The sequence below is a fragment of the Brassica rapa genome, chromosome A06 (genome assembly GCF_000309985.2).
Source record: "Brassica rapa cultivar Chiifu-401-42 chromosome A06, CAAS_Brap_v3.01, whole genome shotgun sequence".
NCBI classification, from domain to species: domain Eukaryota; kingdom Viridiplantae; phylum Streptophyta; class Magnoliopsida; order Brassicales; family Brassicaceae; genus Brassica; species Brassica rapa.
Genome location: NC_024800.2, coordinates 18,602,674 through 18,625,886, shown reverse-complemented (window position 1 = coordinate 18,625,886; position 23,213 = coordinate 18,602,674). Strand labels below are relative to the sequence as shown.

Sequence of the window (23,213 nt, the reverse complement as noted above, 5' to 3'; positions counted from 1 at the left end):
AGATTTAAAAATAGAGGGAGCTGGAGATGTCCTACAGATCTAAGAAGGAACAGGGAAGGAGAAGAAGTGGTGTTTTGGTTTTCTGTTCTTAGTTAAAAAAATGCGGAGGATTTTGTTGCTAGCCACCTCGAGGTTTGTCTCATACCAATTTCCATGTCTTTCAAAGAATATTGTTGAACACTTGTGTTTGGCTTGCAGTTATTTATGATAGAGGACAACTACATTCAAGTTAGGGAAGATGCACAGAAAATGGCTCGATCTCAGGATTAAAGAAGAGAACAGAGGCTTGAGGCGGATGCTCTGGAGGCTGGAGGCGGAGGACTACGGTTACAAAGCTGGAGGCGGGGGCTCTGGGAGCGGCTTAGGTTTTAGGTGTAGGACCTTAGGTTAATTACGTTTTGGTTTAATGTCTTGAATTAGTTTTTGGTTTAATATTTTCTTTAGTTATCTGTATACTGAATACTGATTCTAATTAATAAATAAAATTAATTTTTAATTATGAATTAATTTGCGATTTTTAAATTATATTATTAATTATTATATTTTAATTAATTAATTTAATAAACTTAGTTATTTTTAACACTATAGCCTTTATATTTATGTTTCTTATAAATTATTTTACAGCACCATGAAAAAGAAAAAGCAATGAAAAAATACATTATAGCACGTATGAAATGATATTTACGATTATTGTACAGCCGAAGATTAGTGCTACAATATCTAGGGGTGGGCACTTTGGTTATTTTCTCGGTTCGGTTTGGTTAGTTTTGTTCTAGTATTTTTCCAACTGAAGTAAACCATAGTTAGTTTGGTTCGGTTTATGTTCGGTTTATATTCAGTTTGGTTTGTATTCGGTTCGGTTTGTATTCGGTGGCGTTTGTTTTTTTGGATCTTTTTAATTAGATCCTTCTTAATTTAATTTTTCTAAGAGAAATTATGTTTTACAGCACAAATTATGTAAACATAAATTATTTGAACTAAATTCAATATAAAACTGAAACAAAAACTTTTAAAAAGTCACAAAAGTATATATAAGAATTAAAAAAAATGAAAATTAACTAAACTAAAAAAAACCAACATCATTAATAATGTCTCTTATATCATAAAAATTAAATAGCCTACAATGATTGAAATATTTTATATCAAATATTTTGATGATTACATATTAAATATTAGGTTAGAAGAATATATGTTAATGAATAAAAAGTGGAAAATATGTGCTTTGGTATTAGAATTTTAATATATTGGTATTATTAATATTTTTAATTTAAATAATTACAAAAACACATCGGCTTCTCGGTTCGGTTCGGTGTCAAACAGAACCGAACCGAACCATTTAGGTTGGGGAAATCTTCAACTGAATTGTTTGAAATAGGCTTTGGTTCGGTATGAATCGGTTTCGGTTCGGTTGATTCGGTTTGACTCGGTTCGGTTCGGTCTTTTGCCCACCCCTAACAATATCTATAGTTATTATAGCTCATGAAAAAACGCTACGATAGGAGTGAATCTTACCATAGCGGCAGCAGACCTAGCGCTTGTGAAAAGTGAAAACGCTACGAAAACTTTATGGTAGCGTTATCGGCGTGCTACTAATGCTGATATTTCTTGTAGTGCGCATGTTCAGTAAAATGCCATCCATATAAATCTTGTTTTAGATGTCAACTGAAAGCCATAGTCCGTATAATACTCACAACATTCTGGTGAATATATGCATTAAGCAAATTCAAATTCTAGGATAGATCAGTTGGATTAATTAAATCTTTTACTTTAAGTTACATGTTCAAGAATTAATTATGAGATTTTGGTAGTGCTGACCTCGGACGAGGAGCGGAGATCCATAGATCATTCCATACGAAAATGCTTGAACATTTTCTCACTTTTTTGATTAACCCTTTTTTAATCAAAGATCGAGCTGAAGTTATACTTCTCCATCTTATGGATGGAGAGTAAAACTTAATTGGATACAAAGGAACTGATTTCCTATAATTTTTTTCTTTAAAAGCATTTACGAATAAAGGTTCAGGTTTATCTATTACCTTCCATAATTGTTTTACTAAAAGAACAATATTAAAATTTTGTAGATCTTGAAAACCCAGCCTTTCTCCTCTTACACAATTTATCCCAGAAAAACAATGCATACTTTTTTTTATTTCCATTACTACTCTACTAAAAGTGTGTAATTACACCTGTAAACTTCTTTGTAACTGTTTTCGGTAGACGACAGCAAGACAAAACATGAATTGGCATAGCTAGAGAACATATTTTTGAGTTAATATCTTTGGTTAAGAACATATTTATTTTCAGTTCCTATTATACGAAGTTTATATGCATACGTTTCCCTCCATTCATTTTCGGTGAAAAAATGATTTATTTTAGCTGAAGTGTTTATTTTCCATTTCCATATATATAACAATGTTGTAAATATAAAATCATCTATGACGAAAAAAGAAGACCATATGTGCCTATGTGGTAACGTAATCTTTTGTGGTCTTTGGTAACGTAGGAAACATTTGTTGTGTAAGGTTTGAGTTCACATTGATTTTTAAGAAAAGTCAAATACAGTAGTGGTACGAAAGTTGTAACCAAACAAAACCAGATCTAGTTATGTATTTAAATTGCAATAAACAGTTTATAATTTCACTAAAACCAACAACTAAGAAAAACAGGACTGTAACAGAACATTAAATTAAATTACACAATGTAGATTTTTTATATCTTCAAACAATTAGGTCCCTTAGTTGATGATTTAAAAGGCATAGAGGTGCGACCCACACAAATATAGAGGAATATGTTCTCCAGTTATACTAAAAAAAAAGTAAGGCAACTTATTTAAATTCTTCTCGAATATTATTTCAAATTTCGTTGAATAAGCATAGGATTTGACAACTTGAAATAAACCAAATACAGTAGGTATAAGGCAACTTATTGAAATTCTTCTCGAATATTATTCAAATTTCTTTGGATAAGCATAAGGTTTGACAAGTTGAAATAAACCAAATAGGTATCTCAACTTTTATGAGAGCATATGCAATCCATTCATTTTCACGGATAAATACGTTACATTCCATTTTTAAAACGACATATATTAGTTAAAATATATAGTATACATCATCAGAATTTCCGTATACGTATTCGAATCACGTTATTGAAGGAAAGTCAATACCAAATACAGATCCAAGTTTGTTTATTTATATCATGGGCAGGTTTATATGTTCATGTATGAATGTGCTAGTGTAGTGGCGATCTTGCTTAAGGAAGATTATTGTGTTTCATCAACTGATCCGGAGATGATTTATTTTGGTTTGACTTAATTCCAGTTTCGTGGCTGATGTCTTATGTGCACGAAGTTGAGATCAACTTTTAAATGTTTTCAACTAACATCTATAGTATTTTTCAAAATAACAGGAAATTGAGAAACATGTTTTAAACAAATATCAATGTATAGTTTATTATCGCTAGCCTATTAGTGAAAATGAACTCGTACCAGAGTTGTGTAATAGTTTCGACTCATTTACATGCATGTACGTATCCCATCTTCCAAACGTTCCATATCACAGTATTTCCTTGTTCGACTGATAATAGCATGATGATATGATGATGTAAGTAAGGGCAAATAATGAGTGATGGTAATGGAACAAATATACGCTGGACGGATACACCTTGGTAACTTTAAAAGTTGGGTCTCGCTAAATTAGATATATTTATATGTGTCACAGAAACTGTTCGTCACGCTTAGCTTATCTTGTGTGGTTTATATTCTTATATGCGCCATTTTCGATGCCCCTTTATTCTTTTCTTTCTTTCCTTCAGTTTTTAGTTTTGTTCTTTTGTAAAAAAATACTACGTGAACCAAGGGTGAAGTATTCTCCCTAGATCCTTACAATCTTCAGCTTCCTAGTTGTCCCATATAGTTATGAAGCTTTCCCTTTAAACCATTTAATTTCGGGCTCATGAATTATTGTTCCTCCATTTTTAAAGATAATATTTTTTAATATTTTCACACATATTTTTTTGCTAAACTGTAAGTATCATTAGAACGAAAGTTTTACGTTTATTTTTACATAATCCTATTTTTGTGAAACCTTGGCAAAAAGAAAATAAAAAACAAAGTTGACACGCATGATTAGATCAATGAACATGTTCATTGAATCCAAACCTTCATAAGAGAAGTGAACTTTCTCCTATATCTTATCGCATTGATAATGTTGTGGATGTCCCTGTTGATGAGGTTGAACGTCGTCTCCAGTGGGGCGAATCCGTTGAGGTGGAGGGCTCAGTTGCATTGTCTCCATGTGTTGTTTAGCAGTGATTGAGTGGCCAGCTTCTTAACGGTGGACGGCGCTGAAGTAACAGAAACTCTGATCCATGACGTGAGCTTGCTCCATGAAATGAAGGGAGTGTGGTGACGGTCAAGACGAGCGAAGGTCGGCCTCCAAAGTGATGCCGTGTAAGAACAGGAAAGGAGCAAGTGGTCTCTTGACTTTCCATGATTGTTGCAGAAACAGTAGGCAGTTTGAACGATGAGGCCCCAAGAAGACATCCTCACTTTAGTTGGCAACTTGTTAAGATTAGCAAGCGACATGATGAAAGCTTGTCATGGGATAGCGCCAGAGAACAAGATTGATTTGGACCAGTCAAAGGACCTTCCAAGTTCTTGATGAAGAGAAACCCTTGCTATCATTACCATCAATAACCCAATGGTATGAATTCTGGTCACTGAGTTGCAGCGGGCCGGTGATGGTAGTAAGATGAATATGAAGCTGCAAGGCGTTTTCAGAGTAGGGTTGAGGCAAGAGACAACCCGAAGCTGTTGTTGCATCTTTGACATGCGCTGATCGGCACTCTCAAGTCTCTTGCTCCATTCAGTCCTAAAAATTTGATGAGTTGGCCAAATGGTGTCCAACTGTCATACCAAAACCAACTAATCTCTCCATTGTGGACTTTACACCTGATGAAGTTCTCTGCCAACGGTCTGAGAGAGAGAGTAGAATTCCAAGACACAAAGTTGGTATTTTTCTTTTCCAGTGCCCATAAGCTTTTATTTTGGAGGTGATGGTGCTTTTGCCATTGGACCTATAGTGAGTTGGATTATAAGAACAACAGCCAGATGAATCTGAGACACAGAACCTTGTTATATTCGCTAAAATTCCTCAAGCCGAGACCCCCCTCTGATTTCGGTAGATAGACTTGAGTACAGTGTACCTTTGCTGATTCCTTTGTTTCTATGCTACCAGACCAGAGAAATCTTGAGTACATAGATTCAATCTTTTTTAAGCATCTTTTAGGCAATATAAAAGTTGACATCCAGAATTTTACTGTCCCATTTATGACCGAAGATATCAACTGGAGTCGTCCAACATAGCTTAGCATTTTTACAGCCCAAGACCTGAATGTATTAGCCAACTTTTGCAGCAAAGATTCATATTCTGATATCCTAAGCTGTCTATGCATTAGAGGTAATTCCAAATATCTTATAGGTAGTTTTACAATGGGGTCCAGACCAACCGACAAATTCCTTCAGAGTTTCAGTGATTGCGTGTAGGGAAGCACTTCCACCATCAAAATATATCATCACATCATCAGCGAACATCAAATGTGAAAGTCCCACTTCCTCAGCTCTTGGGTGGTAGGTAATGTATCCTGAGCTAAACCTCGAGTGTAATAACCAGGGCCAGCTTAAACATTTAGTAGGCCCTGGGAGAAACAAAAAAAGACCCCTAACACTTAAGTTTGTCACAAATTTACGTGAAACACATTTTTGTGTGACTGAAAAACAGTTCAAGTAAAAGAAAAAATAAGATATGATTCATGAATAGGAACATGAATGTCTAAAATATAAATGCAAACTTGAAAAGATTAGAAAATAAAAATTGAACTGTAATTACGAAAAATATCTTAAAATAATAGAAACTGTTAACAAATACATTCACAAAAGCTTTTGATTTTATAGAGTCTATTCTAATGGGTTTCTTCTTGATCAAATAACTATAATAATATGGTTCTAGTTTGTTCTATTGTAAATTCCAAAACTACTCGATAAAACCCAAAGGTACAAGCATTAAACTTGTGATCTTATAAACTCTATTATAATGGGTTACTCTTGATCAAATAACAATAATCATAATATGGTCCGGGTTTGTTTTATGTCAACAACAGCGAATATAACTTAAGTTAAAAAAAACAGCGAATATAATTTAAAATGTTTTCTCAAAAAAAAAAGAATATAACTTAAAATGTTAACAAATTGCAAAAACTAAAAACATAGTGAGCCTCCTTTTGCCTATGGGCCATGGGCGATCGCCCTGCCCACCCCTGCAACTAAGCTGGCTCTGGTAATAAACTGGAGAAAACCTTCATTGCTAATACAAATAGGAAAGGAGACAGTAGGTCTCCTTGCAAAAGTCCTTTAGTGCTTTTGAAGAAATCTCATGCCATACCATTAACCGAAACAGAGAAGGTAGGGGTTGTAATGCACTCCTCAATCCATTTTATAATTTGCGAGGAACATTAATAGCTTGGAGGGTTGACAGAATGAAATCCCACCATATAGAATCAAAGGTTTTCATGAGATATACTTTGAGCATGCCCCTCGTAGAGATATTTTGCCTATTATAACCGTGGACCATTTCAGTAGCAAGGAGAACTTTCTCCGCTAGGAGACTCCCTTTTATGAATGTCGACTATGAAGGCAAGATAACATGAAAGAAAATCTTCTGCAACCTCTTTGTCAACAATCTGGATATGACTTTGTATAGAGTGTTTACACAGGAGATATGCCTGAAATCCTTGATCTTGTCTGCATTTTGGGTCTTTGGAATGAGGATCAATGAAGTTGAGCTCTACTGCTTCAGCAGTTGGCCGGATCAGAAGAATTCGAGGACGGCATCAGTGGCTTCAGGTCCAAATATATTCCAAGCACACGTGAAGAACTCCGCTGGGTAACCATCAGGACCACTAGTTTTATTTGCAGGTAGTTCAAAGAAGGCATCTCTGATTTCCTGCCTAGTGAAATCTTTTGTAAGATCAGTTAACTCGGACTCCAAGCATCTAAATGGCATTAGAAGGGTAAGATCTTGCGGGTCAAGGAGTGCGACTTGATCAGAACCCAACAAATTTGAGAAATATTCGATGCACATGTTATGAACTGCTTGCTGTCTTTCAACTCTAATACCTTGACTGTTGATAAGGAAGTGGATGTGATTGAAAGATTTTCTCGTTGCAATCAGTCGATTATAATAGGCTGAGTTGCAGTCCCCTCCCTGAATCCAGTTTATATGAGATCGCTGGAATAGAAAACGTTCCTCTTCTTTGGCTAGCACCAACCATGATTTGTGCGCTAAGCTTTCAGCTATGACATTAATAACAGACGAAGCAATGAGGAGGCTATGCTGGGCTGATAGAAGAATGACGTGAGCTTCCTCAGCTCTCTTTTCCAGATTTGAGTAATTATCTCTGCTGAGAGTTCTGACCCCATTTTTTATCATTTTGAGCTTTCTGGAGATGATGTACACCGCATAGCCAGTGGCGTCGACAGAATACCATAGTTCCATTAGAAACTCCAAGAATTTCTCATTGTGCAGCAGATAATTGTAAAACCGAAAATGTCTCTTTTCCCTGACTGATGAAGGTTTCAAGATCATTCTGCATACCGCATGATCTGAGAAGTCTGATTCACCAAAGGAAGTGACAGAATCAGGCAACAAACTTAGCGATTCATCGTTAACTAGCACTCTGTCAAGATTCTTGGCTATAAGGTTCGTTTTGATTTTGTTTGTCCATGTGAACTTCGAACCCTTGTAGGCTAAGTCACCCAAGTCTGCTTCAGTAAGAGTTTCCCTGAACAATCTCATTTTGGCATCAATGTTGAGTGACATCGGCCTTGAGCGCTGCTCAGGGTGGAGAGTTTGGTTGAAATCTCCCAAAACAATCCAGGGACTGTTAACAATTTTAAGGTCATCTTTAAGACTGATAAGCTCCTTCCACAACTCCAACCTCTGATCATCATCATTACAAGCATAGCCAATAGTAATAATAAGGGTTCCAGGTTGATTAGGAATTTGAACCTAAGAGGTGATTGATTGCAGCGTGGTATGCATCACTGTGGTGATGATTGAAGGGTGCCACACCACCCAAAATTTTCCTAGATCAGAGAAGATATAAATTTCTGAAAAATTCCAATCGGAAAGAATACCATTGATGAACTTCTGGACCTTCGGTTGTTTGATATGGGTTTTTATAATACCCCCGAAAAGTGGCTTGTTTAACTTCTACCATTTTTTAAATCCGCTGTGATGACTATATACATTGAGCCACGTACATTCCAGCAAAAAAATCACTATACAAGAGGAACTATTTGTGTGAGGGTTTTAACCCTCGGTTTCTCTTCTTGCTTATCCTTAATATGATTGTGGTAAAGTTTAGATGATCATCGTGATAGCCATCAGACTCAGCAGAGTAGATGTTCGATGAGTCATGTTCCAGCTCCAATGATATGTCTTCCTCAGAGCCATTTGGTGGATAAGCCATGTTTTCAGTATCAGTTTTCTTTTCACCGAGGGAGAATCCACTGCTTTCACCTACTAGAGGAAATGCAGTTTTATCTGGTGGCTCGAAAGAAGAAAGAGTCGCTCGGACTTGCCACTGTTTAGTTGGAGGTTTGGCTTTGTTCCTTCGTGAAGGCATTTTTTTGTCATCGATCTTTTTAATCTTGTTTTCCTCTTTTTGCTCAAAGAAGGTTTTTGGGTGGTTTTTTCTTCCCCATGAGAAGGGAAAAAACTAAGAAGGTGGAAAAATTTTGGGCCGACGTCTTGAATGACGCGGGAAGATGACATACAAGGCAATCAGCTTGACGGCGGAACCAAATCTTAATAGCCTTTTGAAAGGTGCGCGTGAGGCGCGTGTCAAAGTTAGAGATCCGTTGTGACTTGATCTTCACGCATATTAATTAAGATGATACATAATTTCTTTATCAGATATTGCATAATTTGTTTTTTTTCATTTATAAGTTTATAATATTTTTAAACCAAGAATAGATCAACAAACTCAATTACTTTCTTAAAATTAATAATTTTTATTATTAACTAATTAAAAATTTGGAAAAAACATAAAATCTATCCACCATAACTATATGTATTTTGGAAGAGTTGTGACCTTAGCCTATTGATTTTCCTAGCCAAGATGACCATGACAACTGATGCTACTAAATACAACCCAAGGGAATCATTTTCAAGGGCTTCCTTGTTACCATACTAGAACTTGATTTGCATGTATCGTATAACATATATAAACAAGATCCTCCCACTGTACTAAATGTAATTCCCACCAGAAATTTAATTTTCTCCAATTGGTTAACTATCACCGCGGTGCCACCAAATATAGATAAGAACCAACCCACAAAGAACATCAAACCTGAGTATAAGCTTTTGATATACTCAAAAAAAAAAAAAAAAAAAAGCTTTTGATATTGTTTCTTCTTAGGGGTCTTCTTCTTAGTTTTGTTTGCCAAAAAGACAGACACGGCTGAGTCAAAGATGACCAATACAAACAGCAGAAGAGAGATGTTTAGATGAGTTTTCTTAATTTTCTATTGAGTTGTGAGCGTTGAGAAAGGCAGCTTGTCCGTTTGATTGTTCATTTTTGGTGATAAACAGACACTAGCTAGCAAATCAAGATTCGTAAAAATGAAAATTTAATAAAAGACTAATACAACTTATAGTGTCATTTAAATGTATTATATAATCAATCGCTCATGTAACTATGTAGCCATGAATTAAGGGAAATACTTTATCGACAAGAATGCTCGTCAACTATTTTTAACATTTTGCTAGATATAGTTTTCTGAATATTTAATATAGGGGATGACTGGTAATGTGTGGAGTGTTCTACGAAGTCTCAATTCTCTATATAAAAGTAAAATAAAAATAATCAAATTTTAGTAAGGAAAAATCCAAAGGTATAATCCAAAATCTTAAAAATAAATATGTATATAGAAATTAGTTTTTTACAAATTTATGTTTAATGTTTTTAAAATTTTAAAATAATTTTACGACAATATAATCTAAAGCTAAAACCATAAAATCTACAACTTAAATCTTTAAAAAAAAAACTCAAAGCTACAGTTTTTATCAACCAAGTCCACAATTCAATAGATTACAAAAATTAATTTTAAATATAGACTGGTTTTATTTTGGCGGTCGAGTGAATATCTTTATGACATTGTGTTTTGAGTGAAAATTGATCAGCATGAAAAATATCAAGCCAGATGATAACTTAACTAACTCCATGTACTTAATCGGTTTTAGTTTATTCTTTTAGTCAAATTTGAATAGAAATTACTTTCAAAAATATATTTTGAATTTTTAGATCTGCTACCATACAATTTAGAATCTAAAACTTATTTTAAGGTTTATTTTAACGTTTAACCAAAATAATCAAAAAGTTTAATTCACATACATATATAGATAATTAGATCCCTCAACTTTTCTGTGTTCTTCTTTTTTCATCGATCAAGCTCTTTAACTTTTAATTCGATAAAAAATAATCTAGAAAGTATCCAAAGTAATTTATTTTGAATAATGTTCTAATGATTTGGGAAGTAACTAACAAAAAATGAAAAAACTGTAACAGGTTGCCACATGTAGAACAAGTGACAGGTGACAAGAGAATAGATACTTTGCTTGAGCAGAGCGAGCGAGTGGAGCCCATGAATATGGGCCTACCAAAGTTCTTCTTCCTCTTTATCGTAAGTTTCAAAACGCAAAAACATAGACAAAACTTCGAAAAAGATATTCTCCTCTCACTTTTGTCTCTGTTGTGTGACGATCAAGCCGCTATCTCTGAACTCATCTGACGTCTTATATTATTCATCCAGACCCGATAGGTTAATCATAGCCGTCGGATAGATAAAGATGTTTGGTCAAGTTGACGTGGACCCACAAAAGGTAATGTGGGTCCAAGGATTTTGGAACCACCGACGCTTTCTTTTTTCCGTATATAGTCCACCTATACACTTATTTAATTACATAGAGATCAATTTACAAATAAATCGTAATGAAAGTTTTCACTTTTATCATGATCACCAAAGCAACGCGTATTAACTTTTCAAAAATCAAATTTTCTTTTAGAGTTTAAACTGGAAGCAAAACATATTGATTGAGTAATTTTCTGAACAATTTTTAAAAATGTAAGAAATTAGGGAATATAGATGAGTCATGAGACTTAGAATTACCCACCATATCGGCATATCTTACATTCATTCCAGATAGAACATTCAAAGAAAGCTCCGCGGTTAAGCTTTATTGCCCATAGAAAAGTAAGAGTTACAAATAGTCACAAAGAAGAAAAACAAAAAACAAAAACATGAAAACAATTTAATAAAACTATTGAATTACAATTTTACGTACATTAGTACGTGGGTTTAGAACTTTAGATAAGACACCTGAGTTATGGGAGAGCAAAATGAATGATTAAAGTTCATATAGATAAAATGAACAAGGTTTATGAAATTATTTGTTAAGTTGAAATGATATTTTCTTATTGGAAATAGTAGTGTTAAACTAAAAATAAAAAGTAAAAACCAATTTGTAAGTGTGAACTTAACTAAGTACAGTAGAAGTGGTTTTGAGTGGAGACAGCAATCCCGAGGCGAAGGGTCCTCTTCTTGCTTCCTTCTTATTCACACCCCAACCCCCCAAACTCTTCATTGCCTAATCTCCTCTCTTTCTTCTCTCTCTCTAGATTTTGTTCATGTATGATCTTGTCTTAAAATTCTGACTCTCCCCAACTAAACAAAACAAAACAAAACAAAACACAATATGGGTCTCACTTCTCTTCAAGTTTGCATGGATTCTGACTGGCTCCAGGTATCTCCAGTTAGGCCTAGATTATATGTATTTGCGTTTGCATTTACGTTTAAACTTAGTATATTTCTTTCAAAGAACATAAAATTCAAACTTTTAACAGAATTGTTTTGTTAATTGTAATTTGTAAAGGTTAAAAACATTTACGTTTGACATTTTTGTTTACACAGCTGAAAAAAAATCTTTTAGCAGATGTGATTTTTATTTCTTATGATTTTGTTTTTGTCTCATGCAAACACATGCAAATGTCTCATGTGCAAAAAAATGGTATGAAACAGTTTTTAGACCTCACTCATCTCGAACCATCGTTCTAATTTGGCGTGCGAAACTTTAAAGGAAAACAATTATATTGATCTTATACTGTTAACACATTTTGATATGGTTATGTGAATCTTAATATTAGGAAGCTGAGTCATCAGGAGGAAGCATGTTAGACTCTACATCGACTTCTCCATCAGCAGCCGACATACTAGCTGCTTGCAGCACTAGACCACAAGCCTCGGCCATGGCTGTAGCCGCGGCTGCTCTGATGGACGGTGGAAGGAGGCTGCGTCCACCTCACGACCATCCTCAGAAGTGCCCTCGTTGCGAGTCAACACATACTAAGTTCTGTTACTACAATAACTATAGTCTCTCTCAGCCTCGTTACTTCTGCAAGACTTGTCGCCGTTACTGGACCAAAGGCGGCACTCTAAGGAATATTCCGGTCGGTGGTGGCTGCCGGAAAAACAAGAAACCCTCTTCATCTAATTCTTCATCCTCCACGTCTTCCGGAAAAAAGCCATCCCACATTGTTACCACTAATACCAGTGACCTTATGGCTTTAGCACATTCTCATCAGAACTACCAGAATGACTCTCTCGGGTTTTCACATTTTGGTGCGAATGGGATGATCGGGTCTTCCACAGCTCTCGGCCATAGTAACGTTGGTTTCTTGGAGAGCAAGTATGGCGTTTTGCTTTCACCGATCCCTAGACCTATTGAGTTTTTGGACAGTAACTTTGATCTCATGGGAGTGAACAATGACAATCTAGTCATGGTTGATCCTGGAAGTAACGGTGATCATCATCAACATCACATGGGTCTAAATCACGGATTAGGTCTTAACAACAACAACAACAATGATGGGTTTCACGGGTTTTGTCCGGCAAGCAACGGAAATGGTGGTGGTGGTCTCATGGATATCTCTACATCCCAAAGACTTATGCTATCTAATTATGACCATCATCATTATAATCATCATGAAGATAATCAAAGGGTAACATCAATAATGGATTTGAAGCCAAGTCCAAAGCTGTTATCGCTTGATTGGCAACAATGTCAAGGCAACTCCAATGGTAGCGGAGGAAAATCTGACGGTGGTGGATACGTAGGTGGCAGCTATATTAGCGGCTTAGGTTCGTCGTGGAATGGTTTGATGAGTGGCTATGGTTCGTCCACTAAAACAAACTACTTGGTTTAATAAACTAATATCTAACCTTTTTTCTTGTCGTTATCAAAGTAGAGAAGGGGTTGCTTTGATTAGTAATTTTCAGATATATTTTTCGTTTTGTGTGTGGTATTGTGATGCCTTCTTTTCTGTTTGCTATTTTATCCTGATGCTATTTTCTGTATTTTCTGTTTGTTAATCAAATCAGGATCTTCATCCCATAATTAATCAAGCACTTACGTAACGGGGACAGGGATAAATTTTGCTATATAAAGCGGTTAGTTGTTATGACAAAAGTGATCACTTTGTGACAATGTGGCCAGATAGTGGTACTTTTACCAATTGCAGCCATGGATGATACATATCAAGAAAGGTTTTATGGAATGGCTTCTTTTGTATACAATACGATGTTTCCAGCAATCACGATGATGAGACAATCACACACCTATACTTGCAAACCTAAGCAAGTATATATAATCGTCCACCATTCAGATATAATGGTATATATATATATACATATGGAAACTAAAGTTTAACATTTATTGAAAGTTAAGCCCTTTTTCAAAAAAAAAAAAAAAAAAAAACATTTATTGAAAGTTGTTTTATTAGATCTTGAAACACTTGCTAAAACCAAAATATAATACAACTTGGTAGAAGTCAAAATTAAGCAATTTAAAATTTGTGAAAAAAAAGAAGTTGAACAAAAACAAAAAACAAAAAAACTATGGGCCACCCTTAAAGCTGGCAAAGATGGCATTAAGAGCATGTTTATTGCAGTATCTTAAGTATGTTGCTTAGGATAATTTATAATTAAAAAAAAGAAAAAAAAAAAGGGGTATTGCTTAATTAAGTACTAAAAGGGTCGTTGTTTTCTGTTGTTTTTCTTCTTTTGTTTCTATCTCTCTCTCTTTCCGTTTCTGTTCTCTCTGGCCCACTTAATTTTCTTTTCAGTGTGGCCCACTTAAGAGATCTTTAAAGGGTTTTAGCAATAAACATGCTCTTAGTGCTTGCAGTTGGAGTTTTCGAGTGTTTTCTCGAGTGCTTTGAGATCCTCTTGAAAAATCGCACACCGATCCATTCCACAGCCGCATATGCAGCTTTTGAGGTTATCTGAAGATTTTTTGCTGTAGCACCGATTTTCCACATCTTCGAGAATTTGTTCACGACGTTTGACCAGAATTTGTTCATCTGTTAGTAAGCCAATGAAAATGAACAATAGAATGACCATCACCAACAAACAGTCCTCCAGTTTATCCGCGCTCACCGTCAACGCATTCACAACCAATAAAAATTCTAGCTATTTAGGGCTTCTCAAAGTCAAGTAACTATTTGAAGAAAGAAGATATTAAAAAGAAAAATCTAATTAAGATACTTAGACTTAAAAGATTCAGAAAGTTATAGATGTATATATAAAAAGAATTAAGATTTGGATGTCTTCGAATTTCTCTTAATCCTCTATCTATTAAAAGAGAAGCATCATCATTTAATATTTTCACATTACATTGGACACATGGCAACCTCACATCGATTTCAATTTGAGTATACTGACGTGTCAGCTTCACAATCATTTAACAATTAATGCATTCACACACAATTTTTTAACTCCACCGCAGATAATTTAATGTATTCATACTAATTTTTTTTAATCAGTTCATTTTTAGTTTCTCCATTTTTAACCTTTGTATTAGTGAAATGAAATTTTCTATGTACAACTAATGAATAATATCATTTTGAAAGAAATAAATTACAAAATCATTAAGATCCGCAACTAAAATGTTGGAATGAGAATGTTTTTAGAAATTGAAAATTTTGTATCTTGCCGAACTTAGCCATGATTGAGGTTTCTATGTACTAAGATAATAAATAATTGTGATTGGTTATGAATTAAAAAAAATTGAGGTAAAAACACCATACACAAAGTCGGATCTTTAGTTCAGCCAAGTATTGCTTTTATTTATGGAGTTTTCATATCATACCATGAATTAGAAACGTAATCAGATTGTTAGAAAAAATCAGAAATCACAAAAGCTTTAAAAGAAAAAAGTTCATGAAATTGATTGAAAAAAGGAGAATTCAGGTGCCCACTCAAAAAAATCAAATTATTTTCCACACAACTCTAACACCCTTCACTCGATTGTATAGTGTTTTTACTATATTTACAAAAACAAATTATAAGAAAATACACATTATTGGTTATAATCTACGTCAGTTTTGCAACATGCCCATCAATATTGACGCGACACCCAATCATTTTTATTGGTATTCTTAAAGTATGGTCCAATAATTATGTATGTTAAATAAGCCTAGAATGTTTGTTTTAAATTTATTTTATATTGTTAAAGTAAGTTTGGGTAAAATATCTGGATCTGAAGAACCAAACCGAAGTACATTTGCAAATAATACTAAACAAAAACTAAAACTGATTAAATACTCAGATGAATCTAAAGTAATAATATCCAAATAACCAGATCCAAATCTGATCCAAACTAAAATATATTGGATACCAAAAATATCTAAATCACCACAATATTCTTAAATATGTTAATTATTTTAAATTTTATATCTATTAAATATTCAAAAATATGAAAAGATCTAAAAATTATCAGTATAGTCACAAGTAAATATCTGGAAATAACAGAAAAATGTTCAAAATACTGAAAATGTCTATTTGTTGTCCATCCAAATATTTAAATTGAACTAATTTTTATGTAAATTTAAAAATTTAGTCTTATATTATTCAATTTTTATGTTTTATATTATTTTATTTTTGGATTTTGAGGATTTAAGTATGTTTGGAATTTTGTTAAAAAATAAATAATTAAGATGGGTACCCGAACCCGCAATGATTCAAACCAAACCGAAACCAAAATTTGTAAATATCCAAATACGATTGAAATTTCTAACTCTAAAAATCTAAAATCTGAATAAATCAACTAAATCAGAACGGATATATGAATGCACATCCTTAGGAAAAGCTATACAACGAATCTTTTAGTACAACATACAATATATAATATAATAAATTATTTCAGCGCGGATTACTACCTAGTGTAATACTGTTTTGGATTGATCTGATTTAAATTACGATCATATAGTATCTTATAATATCTGCACCCTACCTCCGAAATAACATAACTCGTGTATTGCCGACCAAGAAGAAAATAACTTTAATTAAAGGATATAGATCATCGCGCGCGGACCAATTAATTAATGATATTCTACTATTCTGTTAAGTTATTAGCTATGCTTCGCACACGGGATAATAACAAAACTATACATTCAATTATATCTCTATAAATAACTGAAATTATTATTGTGAAAATATGTTGATAATAACTAAATGTAAGTTTAAGAAGAAAAAAAAAACATTATCACTGGCCTGTGATTTAGCATACAACAAGTCGTTTGCTTAAAAGTTAAAAAGGATATTGGTTTTCAAATTGCAAAATTGAAGTCTTATATATCTTATGAGAGCCGCACATGACGTTATGTTAATCATTTTTTGACTAAATTTTACATTATTTAATTAAAGAATGGATGGCCATTTACAAATGATTTGGTTTGTAATCTATATAGTGCCAACAGGCATAGAAGATGAGAGCAAATGAATAAACAAAATCCTATGTCTTCGACATCAAATCAGCATGAGATAGAGTTGATGTATGAAATACCAGACGAAGGATCGAGTATTATAACCTGCTTACTTCCCTTTGAAGTTAAACGTGTGAGAAAAGATATTAGTTTGGTCGGGAGGAAACAGAAAAAAATAAAATTTGATGTCTTAAATTGTTAGATAATGGAATGAAGCCCTATACATAAATTCTTCCATTGTTATAAGTTTTAGAAACCAGGAGGATTCAACCCTCTCTGAGCATGCATAAATTCAAGTAGTAACTAAAGATATATTAAAAAAAAAAAAGATACTCAAGCATGCAATATAGTAATTACAAACCATATGAAGAAAGAAAAAAAAAGTGCAGGTTGTCTGACTGAGATGTGTACTGAGTATAAGAAGAATCAAACTACATGAAATGTGTTGGTGACTGTGATCTCCCGCCTTTCATTTCATTGGTTGGTTGGTTGGTTTTGTTGCTCCTCAAGAAGGAAAGTTAAAGCTGCCTGTGAGTTGTTGGCTATATGATCAGAGATCATCATCATAATCATATTCTTCTGTTTAATTCTGTTTTTCTTCTGCAGGAATGGGCAACAAGCAGTAGATAACGAAATTACCAATCAGGTTCTCTTCTCTTAGGTCAATCAATCAATAGTCCAACAAGTAACAGACAGACGGAAAAGGACACTCTTACAGCTCATGCTGCCTGAGAAGAAAAATGACAAAGAGAAGAAGAAGCCCGTCGTTTTAAAGTTATATGTTTGACAGGTTGTGAAAGGGGTAGTAAGGAAGATAGGAAGTTTATTTATTTATGCGCGTACAGAGATGATGAATTGCTGAAACTCGTTGAAGAGAATCAGGTTCTTCTTGTGATTGAATTTGTAGGGGAGACAGCCTCAGGCAGGGTTGACAACCATTCACATTTGGACGCAGTTGTTGGTGATGGTCAAAAGGAAGGAAGAGAAATCAAAAGGAGTTGTGAGCTAGCTAGTTAATAGAGTTTGGACAGGTGACCTTTTTAAAACAACACGTTTGTTGTATTACAGTTTGCCTACTAGTATATTTTGTGTTCTGCTGTATAAACGAACTCTTTGTAGATTATCAATCAGTCTACTTGCGTAACAGATAAGGCAAAGATCAAATGAAAGATTTATTTACAAACTAATCAAAACCCACAACATTGTGTAAGAGCAAACAACAAGGTGAGATGATGTATTTAAAGTTTCCAAAGGAACCAAGCTCATATGTACATGAAGAAAATCAAATGAGGAAGCGAGTATAATATGTCCATGTGAAAAATGAAGAATATCACCACCATACCCCAAAGCCAAAGATCCATCTTACTACTCGTTATGTACTGTGTATCAGAAGAGCTTGTATGTAGGATTGTACGCACCGCAGCCGTATGTGTCTTTGAAAAGCTCCGACCTTAAGCGGTTGATCTTAGCAGCGAATAGGACCACCAAAACAGATCCTACCATGCCAATGGAGAATACAAGCCAAGGGAAAGGGCGTTCCTTAGCACCTTGTGGGATCAGTGGGATCATCTTCCTATCCCTCATCACGAGATAAACAACTAGGATGGCTCCGACCATGACAAATGTAACCCCCAGGAGAAACTGTATCCTATCAAATCGCTCTGGTAAGACTGTAATGAACAGCAGAGGTATGATGCCACCACAAAAGAACACTGCAGCAGACGACGACGCATCACCCACGCATCTTCTCCAAGCTCTTCCTCTGAGACCACTAGCAAGGAAAGAAGACGACGCAGCGCTCAGCATGGACAAGCTCAAAAGCCACATCGAGAGGCGTAGGTTAACTGGCATGTCTCCTGGGATGGCCATGAAAGATGCGACCAGTATGGCGCCATTCAAAGCACTTACGAACAGAGGGATTCTATCCACTGGGTCGTTCCTTTGCATCTCCATTATGCTGAAAAAGAAAGAGGGACACAAGGATGAGATAAGAAGCAGTCATGCGCAAACAAGTCTCAGAGTAAATCAACAAGAACAATCGCATTATACATCCCAATCACAAAACAAGAATGTGAAAAGACTCAATCTTTCGAAACAAGAATCATAACCCAGCAAGAAAGTGATCGGCTTTAGGCCTTTAGCGAACGTACACGAAAGAGACAAGAGCTAAGCTAAAAGATACAGAGAACCGTATGAGTACTGAGAGAATCTCAGAGGCGTAGCGTACAAGAGACAAGAGACTCTGAGTCTACTTACAGAGGAAGAGCGATGGAAGAAGGAAGGTAAGTGCGAGCTTCTCAGAGGAAGACGAAGATGAATCAGAGAGACTGAGAGATAATAATCAAAGTTTCTTTTCTTTTTGGCGCTTTCGTTTCTGTTTTATACGGTGGAAAACGCCGACTTGGAAACTGCGATTGCAACAGAAAAAAAAACTGCCTTTGACGTTTTAAAATTAGATTTTAATTTGCTTTAATCCGGGTTGATCAGGATTTGTACGGTTAACCCGGTTCAATCATTTTCAGCCCATACTTATCTACAATGACGGACTGATTTATGTCGAATGGTAATAACTGCATGAAACTTGTTCACCAAAATTATAAAACTATTATACTAATATGATATTCCCCTCACTTTTTTTTAATGTAGTTTTCATAGTATATATTTGTTTAAATGTCAAAAAATTATCAACATGTGATGTGCTAATATCAACATTTTTATAATTAAAAAATATGTAAATTTAAATAATCTATTTATTCAAAGTAAAGCATCCAATATCTAATGAACACAGCAAAAAATGTATATTTCTTTTTCTCTTTTTGGTATTCAAATTTATGTTCTAGTGTATTCAAAATGAAGCAAAACCATCAGGGGGTGAAGTCTGAAGAATGCAAACAACATACCCACATGAAATGTATAGATCACATATATAAATGATGAAATAGATAAGTTATTCTCCATCTCTCTTTCTTAAGGTCCATTCTTTATATGTGTTTGTGCATGTATATGTGAAGGTGGCACATTTGCATAGGGTCCAATTCATTTTGTTAAAAATTTCTAACTATTTAGCTAGTAAAAAGGATTCACATATTTTCATGGTCCAAATTTTTGAAACTTTTTCTTGTATATACTATACTCAATATCAACAAAACACCAAAATTATGTTTACCATTTTCTAAAATATCAAAAGATTATTGTACACTTAATTACAACTGGATTTTGAAGGATATATTTTTGTTGACTATTTTGATATAATTTGATATTATGCATGTGCTTTTCTCGGGTTTTCACAATTTGGTGAGAATGGGATGATGGGGTCTTACACAGCTCACAACCATCCTTGGAAGCAGGGGCGAAGCTACGTTAAGCTTTCAAAAAATGTTTCAAAAAATACGGGTTTTAATGCGGGTTGAGTTGATTACTCTGGCTTAGCACTTCTACTAATCATCGTCTTCATATACTATTTTTGTTGTTAAATAACCAGTATCATCATACCAATTAAAACCCGGTTAGCTTATTTTTCTTTAAGAAATTAAATCCAACCCGGTTTATAGGGGTTAGTTCAAATTTGACGCGAAGAAAAGGAGAAGCAGTTTGGTGATGATGAGGCCGCAGATAGTTCTGTTCGGCGATTCAATAACGGCGCAGTCGTTCAGATCCGGCGGATGGGGATCTGCTCTCGCAGACGCGTACTCTCGCAAAGCTGATGTCGTTGTGCGTGGCTATGGAGGCTACAACACCAGATGGGCTCTCTTCTTGCTTCATCACATTTTCCCTCTCGTCAGATCTCTCTCTCGAATCCATTTTTGATATTTTTATTTCTTCAAAATTGCCAATTGAGATCTGATCAACACACAATAATCGTTTATGAAAATTAAAGAAGTGATTCTTGTTTGAAAAAAGGACAAATTTATGTTTAAGAGATCTGACAAAACTCTTGTCATAACCAATGTATGTGTCTGCTGATGGAGTTTGGTGCTTGAATCTCAGTGTCTCTCTCTCTCTCTCTCTCTCTCTCTCTCTCTCTCTCTCTCTCTCTCTGTCTCTTTGATTAGGGATCTTTAACTCCACCTGTTGCTACGACCATATTCTTTGGTGCAAACGATGCAGCTCTCAAAGGAAGGACCAGTGATAGGCAACATGTGCCAGTGGAAGAGTACAAGGACAACATCAGAACAATGGTTCAGCATCTCAAGGTGCTCTACTATCTAACGCTCTTAAACTGCATTTCAATTTGTTATTACTCTCTAATGACACTCTGTTTGCAGAAATGTTCACCTACCATGCTAATTGTGCTCGTCACTCCACCACCAATTGATGAATCTGGACGCCAGAGCTATGCAGAGTAAGTTAGGCTTTTACTTCATTCCTATTTTTGGTTCTTCAAAACATTTATAGTTACTGACTGTGTGTTGTTACTTCAGATCAATCTATGGTGATAAAGCTATGAAGGAGCCTGAGAGAACAAACGAAACCACAGGAATCTACGCACAACATTGTGTTGCGTTAGCCGAGGAACTCGGTCTGCGATCTGTCAACCTTTGGTCCAAAATGCAGGAAACCAATGATTGGCAGAGAAAATACCTAAGGTAGGTCCGCATCCATTTATTGATTCGTAGAAACACTCATCTCCTCGATCATTGTCATTTTTGTTTATAAATGGCTCTTCTTGCTCCTTGTTTCTTGGATGTAAGCAGTGATGGACTCCATCTCACGCCTGAAGGCAATGGAGTAGTTTATGAAGAAATTTCAAGAGTCTTCAGAGAAGCTTGGCTCTCTCCTGATGAAATGCCGTTCGATTTCCCTCACCATTCTCAGATCGATGGTGATAACCCATCCAAAGCTTTCCAAGAGCGTTGCTTATAAGGATTTGATCGATTGCAGCTTTCTTTGAGTTTTTATGCCATGTTTTATAACCGACACATTTATAACTCTCTGTTTCAAAATATCCACATTTTAGAAAAAAAATTGTTTGAAAAATATCATTAATGCATTTTTATTAAATAATAATGGTAAATTGTATGTATGAAATAAATTAATTTTGTTTATTTAATTTTGATTAGATAAAAATCTGGAAAATAGTTGATCACAAAAAAGTATTTATAATTAAAATTTATTTATTTTTAAATATAAAAACTTTAAAATATACATTATTTTGAATCGGAGAGTAAACATTAATGATCTTGTGATATACCATACTTAATAACTAAGATTTGTAGGGGGTGATTGGAATGAACTTTAGCTTTAAATTTTTTGCAGTAGAATTTAAGCTCTAGATTTATTTGTTGTAGCTTTGTAAATCACTATTTTTTGCTCTGAAAATAAAGCTCTCTACAACCATATTTTAGTTTTGTAGAGATTTTTTTGCAGTGAAATTTTTAAGGAAATGAAAGCTCGATTGGTTGACAAATATGATTTTAGATTAAATTTTGATTGTCTAGAGCATCTACAGCCGCAACCAATCACCCCTATAGCCTAGAATGATATATGTATTTCATAGAATGCTAGGCAACCTACTTGGCTTTGGGGATTAGATATGGCTAAAGTGATCTCTCATTGATGGTTCAATAATTTTCTTCAATGTTAGGTTTAGTCTTGGACATTTCGGGTTTCGGTTCGGTTCGGTTCGGTTCGGATATTTCGAATATCAGGTAGTTCGGGTAGGAGGTTAGAAGATCCATTACTACTTAACATATTTTCGGTTCGGTTCGGTTCGGATAGTTTTGGGTTCGGTTCGGTTCAGATAGTAAAACTAGGAACTGGAAAAACCTGAAAAAAAATTGGTTACCATTTGGTTCTGATTCCAGTTCGGATAGTTCGGGTAAAATATCGGTTATTTAGGGTAAAATATCAAAAAATTAGAATGATTTAGATAACAATTTAGGATATTTCAGATTACTTTGGATATTTCAGATAATATTATCCAGATAGTTTTAGATACTTTTGGGTAGTTCTGATACTTTATAATAATTTAGTTATTTTCAAATATGTTTTGGTACTTTTAATAGATTTTTAAATTATAAATATATATTTAGCTATGTTATATGTATATATAATTTATATTCTTATATATTCGGGTACCTGTCAGTTTTCGGTTCGATTCCAGTTCGGTTTGGTTATTTCGAATATAGAAATATAGGAACCGTTCGGATATTTAAGGGTCTCGGTCCGGTTCTGGTTTCGGGTATTTTCGGTTCCGGTTCGGTTATTCAGTTCTGGTATTTTTGCTCAGGCCTTAGGTTGTCTTAGGTCTTAAATAGGCCATAAAAGTCGGTTGCTTTCATAATTCTTTTTACTTTTCCTTTAGGGAAATTTCACTTTTAGCTCATACTAGATTT

At 34.6% G+C, this 23,213-nt stretch overlaps 3 protein-coding genes and 1 long non-coding RNA gene across 4 annotated transcripts; 2 read left to right on the top strand and 2 right to left on the bottom strand.

Moving 5' to 3' along the window:
- Positions 1-4,273: 4,273 nt before the first annotated feature.
- On the bottom strand, positions 4,274-4,582 carry LOC117126119. Its single transcript, XM_033273524.1, has one exon. The coding sequence runs from the start codon at positions 4,580-4,582 to the stop codon at positions 4,274-4,276; it is 309 nt and encodes a 102-aa protein (XP_033129415.1).
- A 7,042-nt stretch (positions 4,583-11,624) lies between these two features.
- LOC103874731 (dof zinc finger protein DOF5.6) lies at positions 11,625-13,519 on the top strand. Its single transcript, XM_009153170.3, has 2 exons — positions 11,625-11,861; positions 12,262-13,519. The coding sequence occupies exons 1-2, from the start codon at positions 11,814-11,816 to the stop codon at positions 13,318-13,320; spliced, it is 1,107 nt and encodes a 368-aa protein (XP_009151418.1). The 5' UTR covers positions 11,625-11,813; the 3' UTR covers positions 13,321-13,519.
- Positions 13,520-14,895: 1,376 nt separating this feature from the next.
- LOC103874730 lies at positions 14,896-20,391 on the bottom strand. Its single transcript, XR_004448435.1, has 2 exons — positions 19,135-20,391; positions 14,896-18,835 (listed from the first exon to the last, which is right to left on the bottom strand). It is a non-coding gene; the product is annotated as an uncharacterized LOC103874730 (long non-coding RNA).
- Positions 20,392-20,400: 9 nt separating this feature from the next.
- LOC103874729 (GDSL esterase/lipase At5g62930) lies at positions 20,401-21,898 on the top strand. Its single transcript, XM_009153168.3, has 5 exons — positions 20,401-20,655; positions 20,931-21,071; positions 21,144-21,220; positions 21,300-21,464; positions 21,573-21,898. Exons 1-5 carry the CDS (start codon positions 20,476-20,478, stop codon positions 21,739-21,741), a joined length of 732 nt encoding a protein of 243 aa, XP_009151416.1. The 5' UTR covers positions 20,401-20,475; the 3' UTR covers positions 21,742-21,898.
- Positions 21,899-23,213: the final 1,315 nt, after the last annotated feature.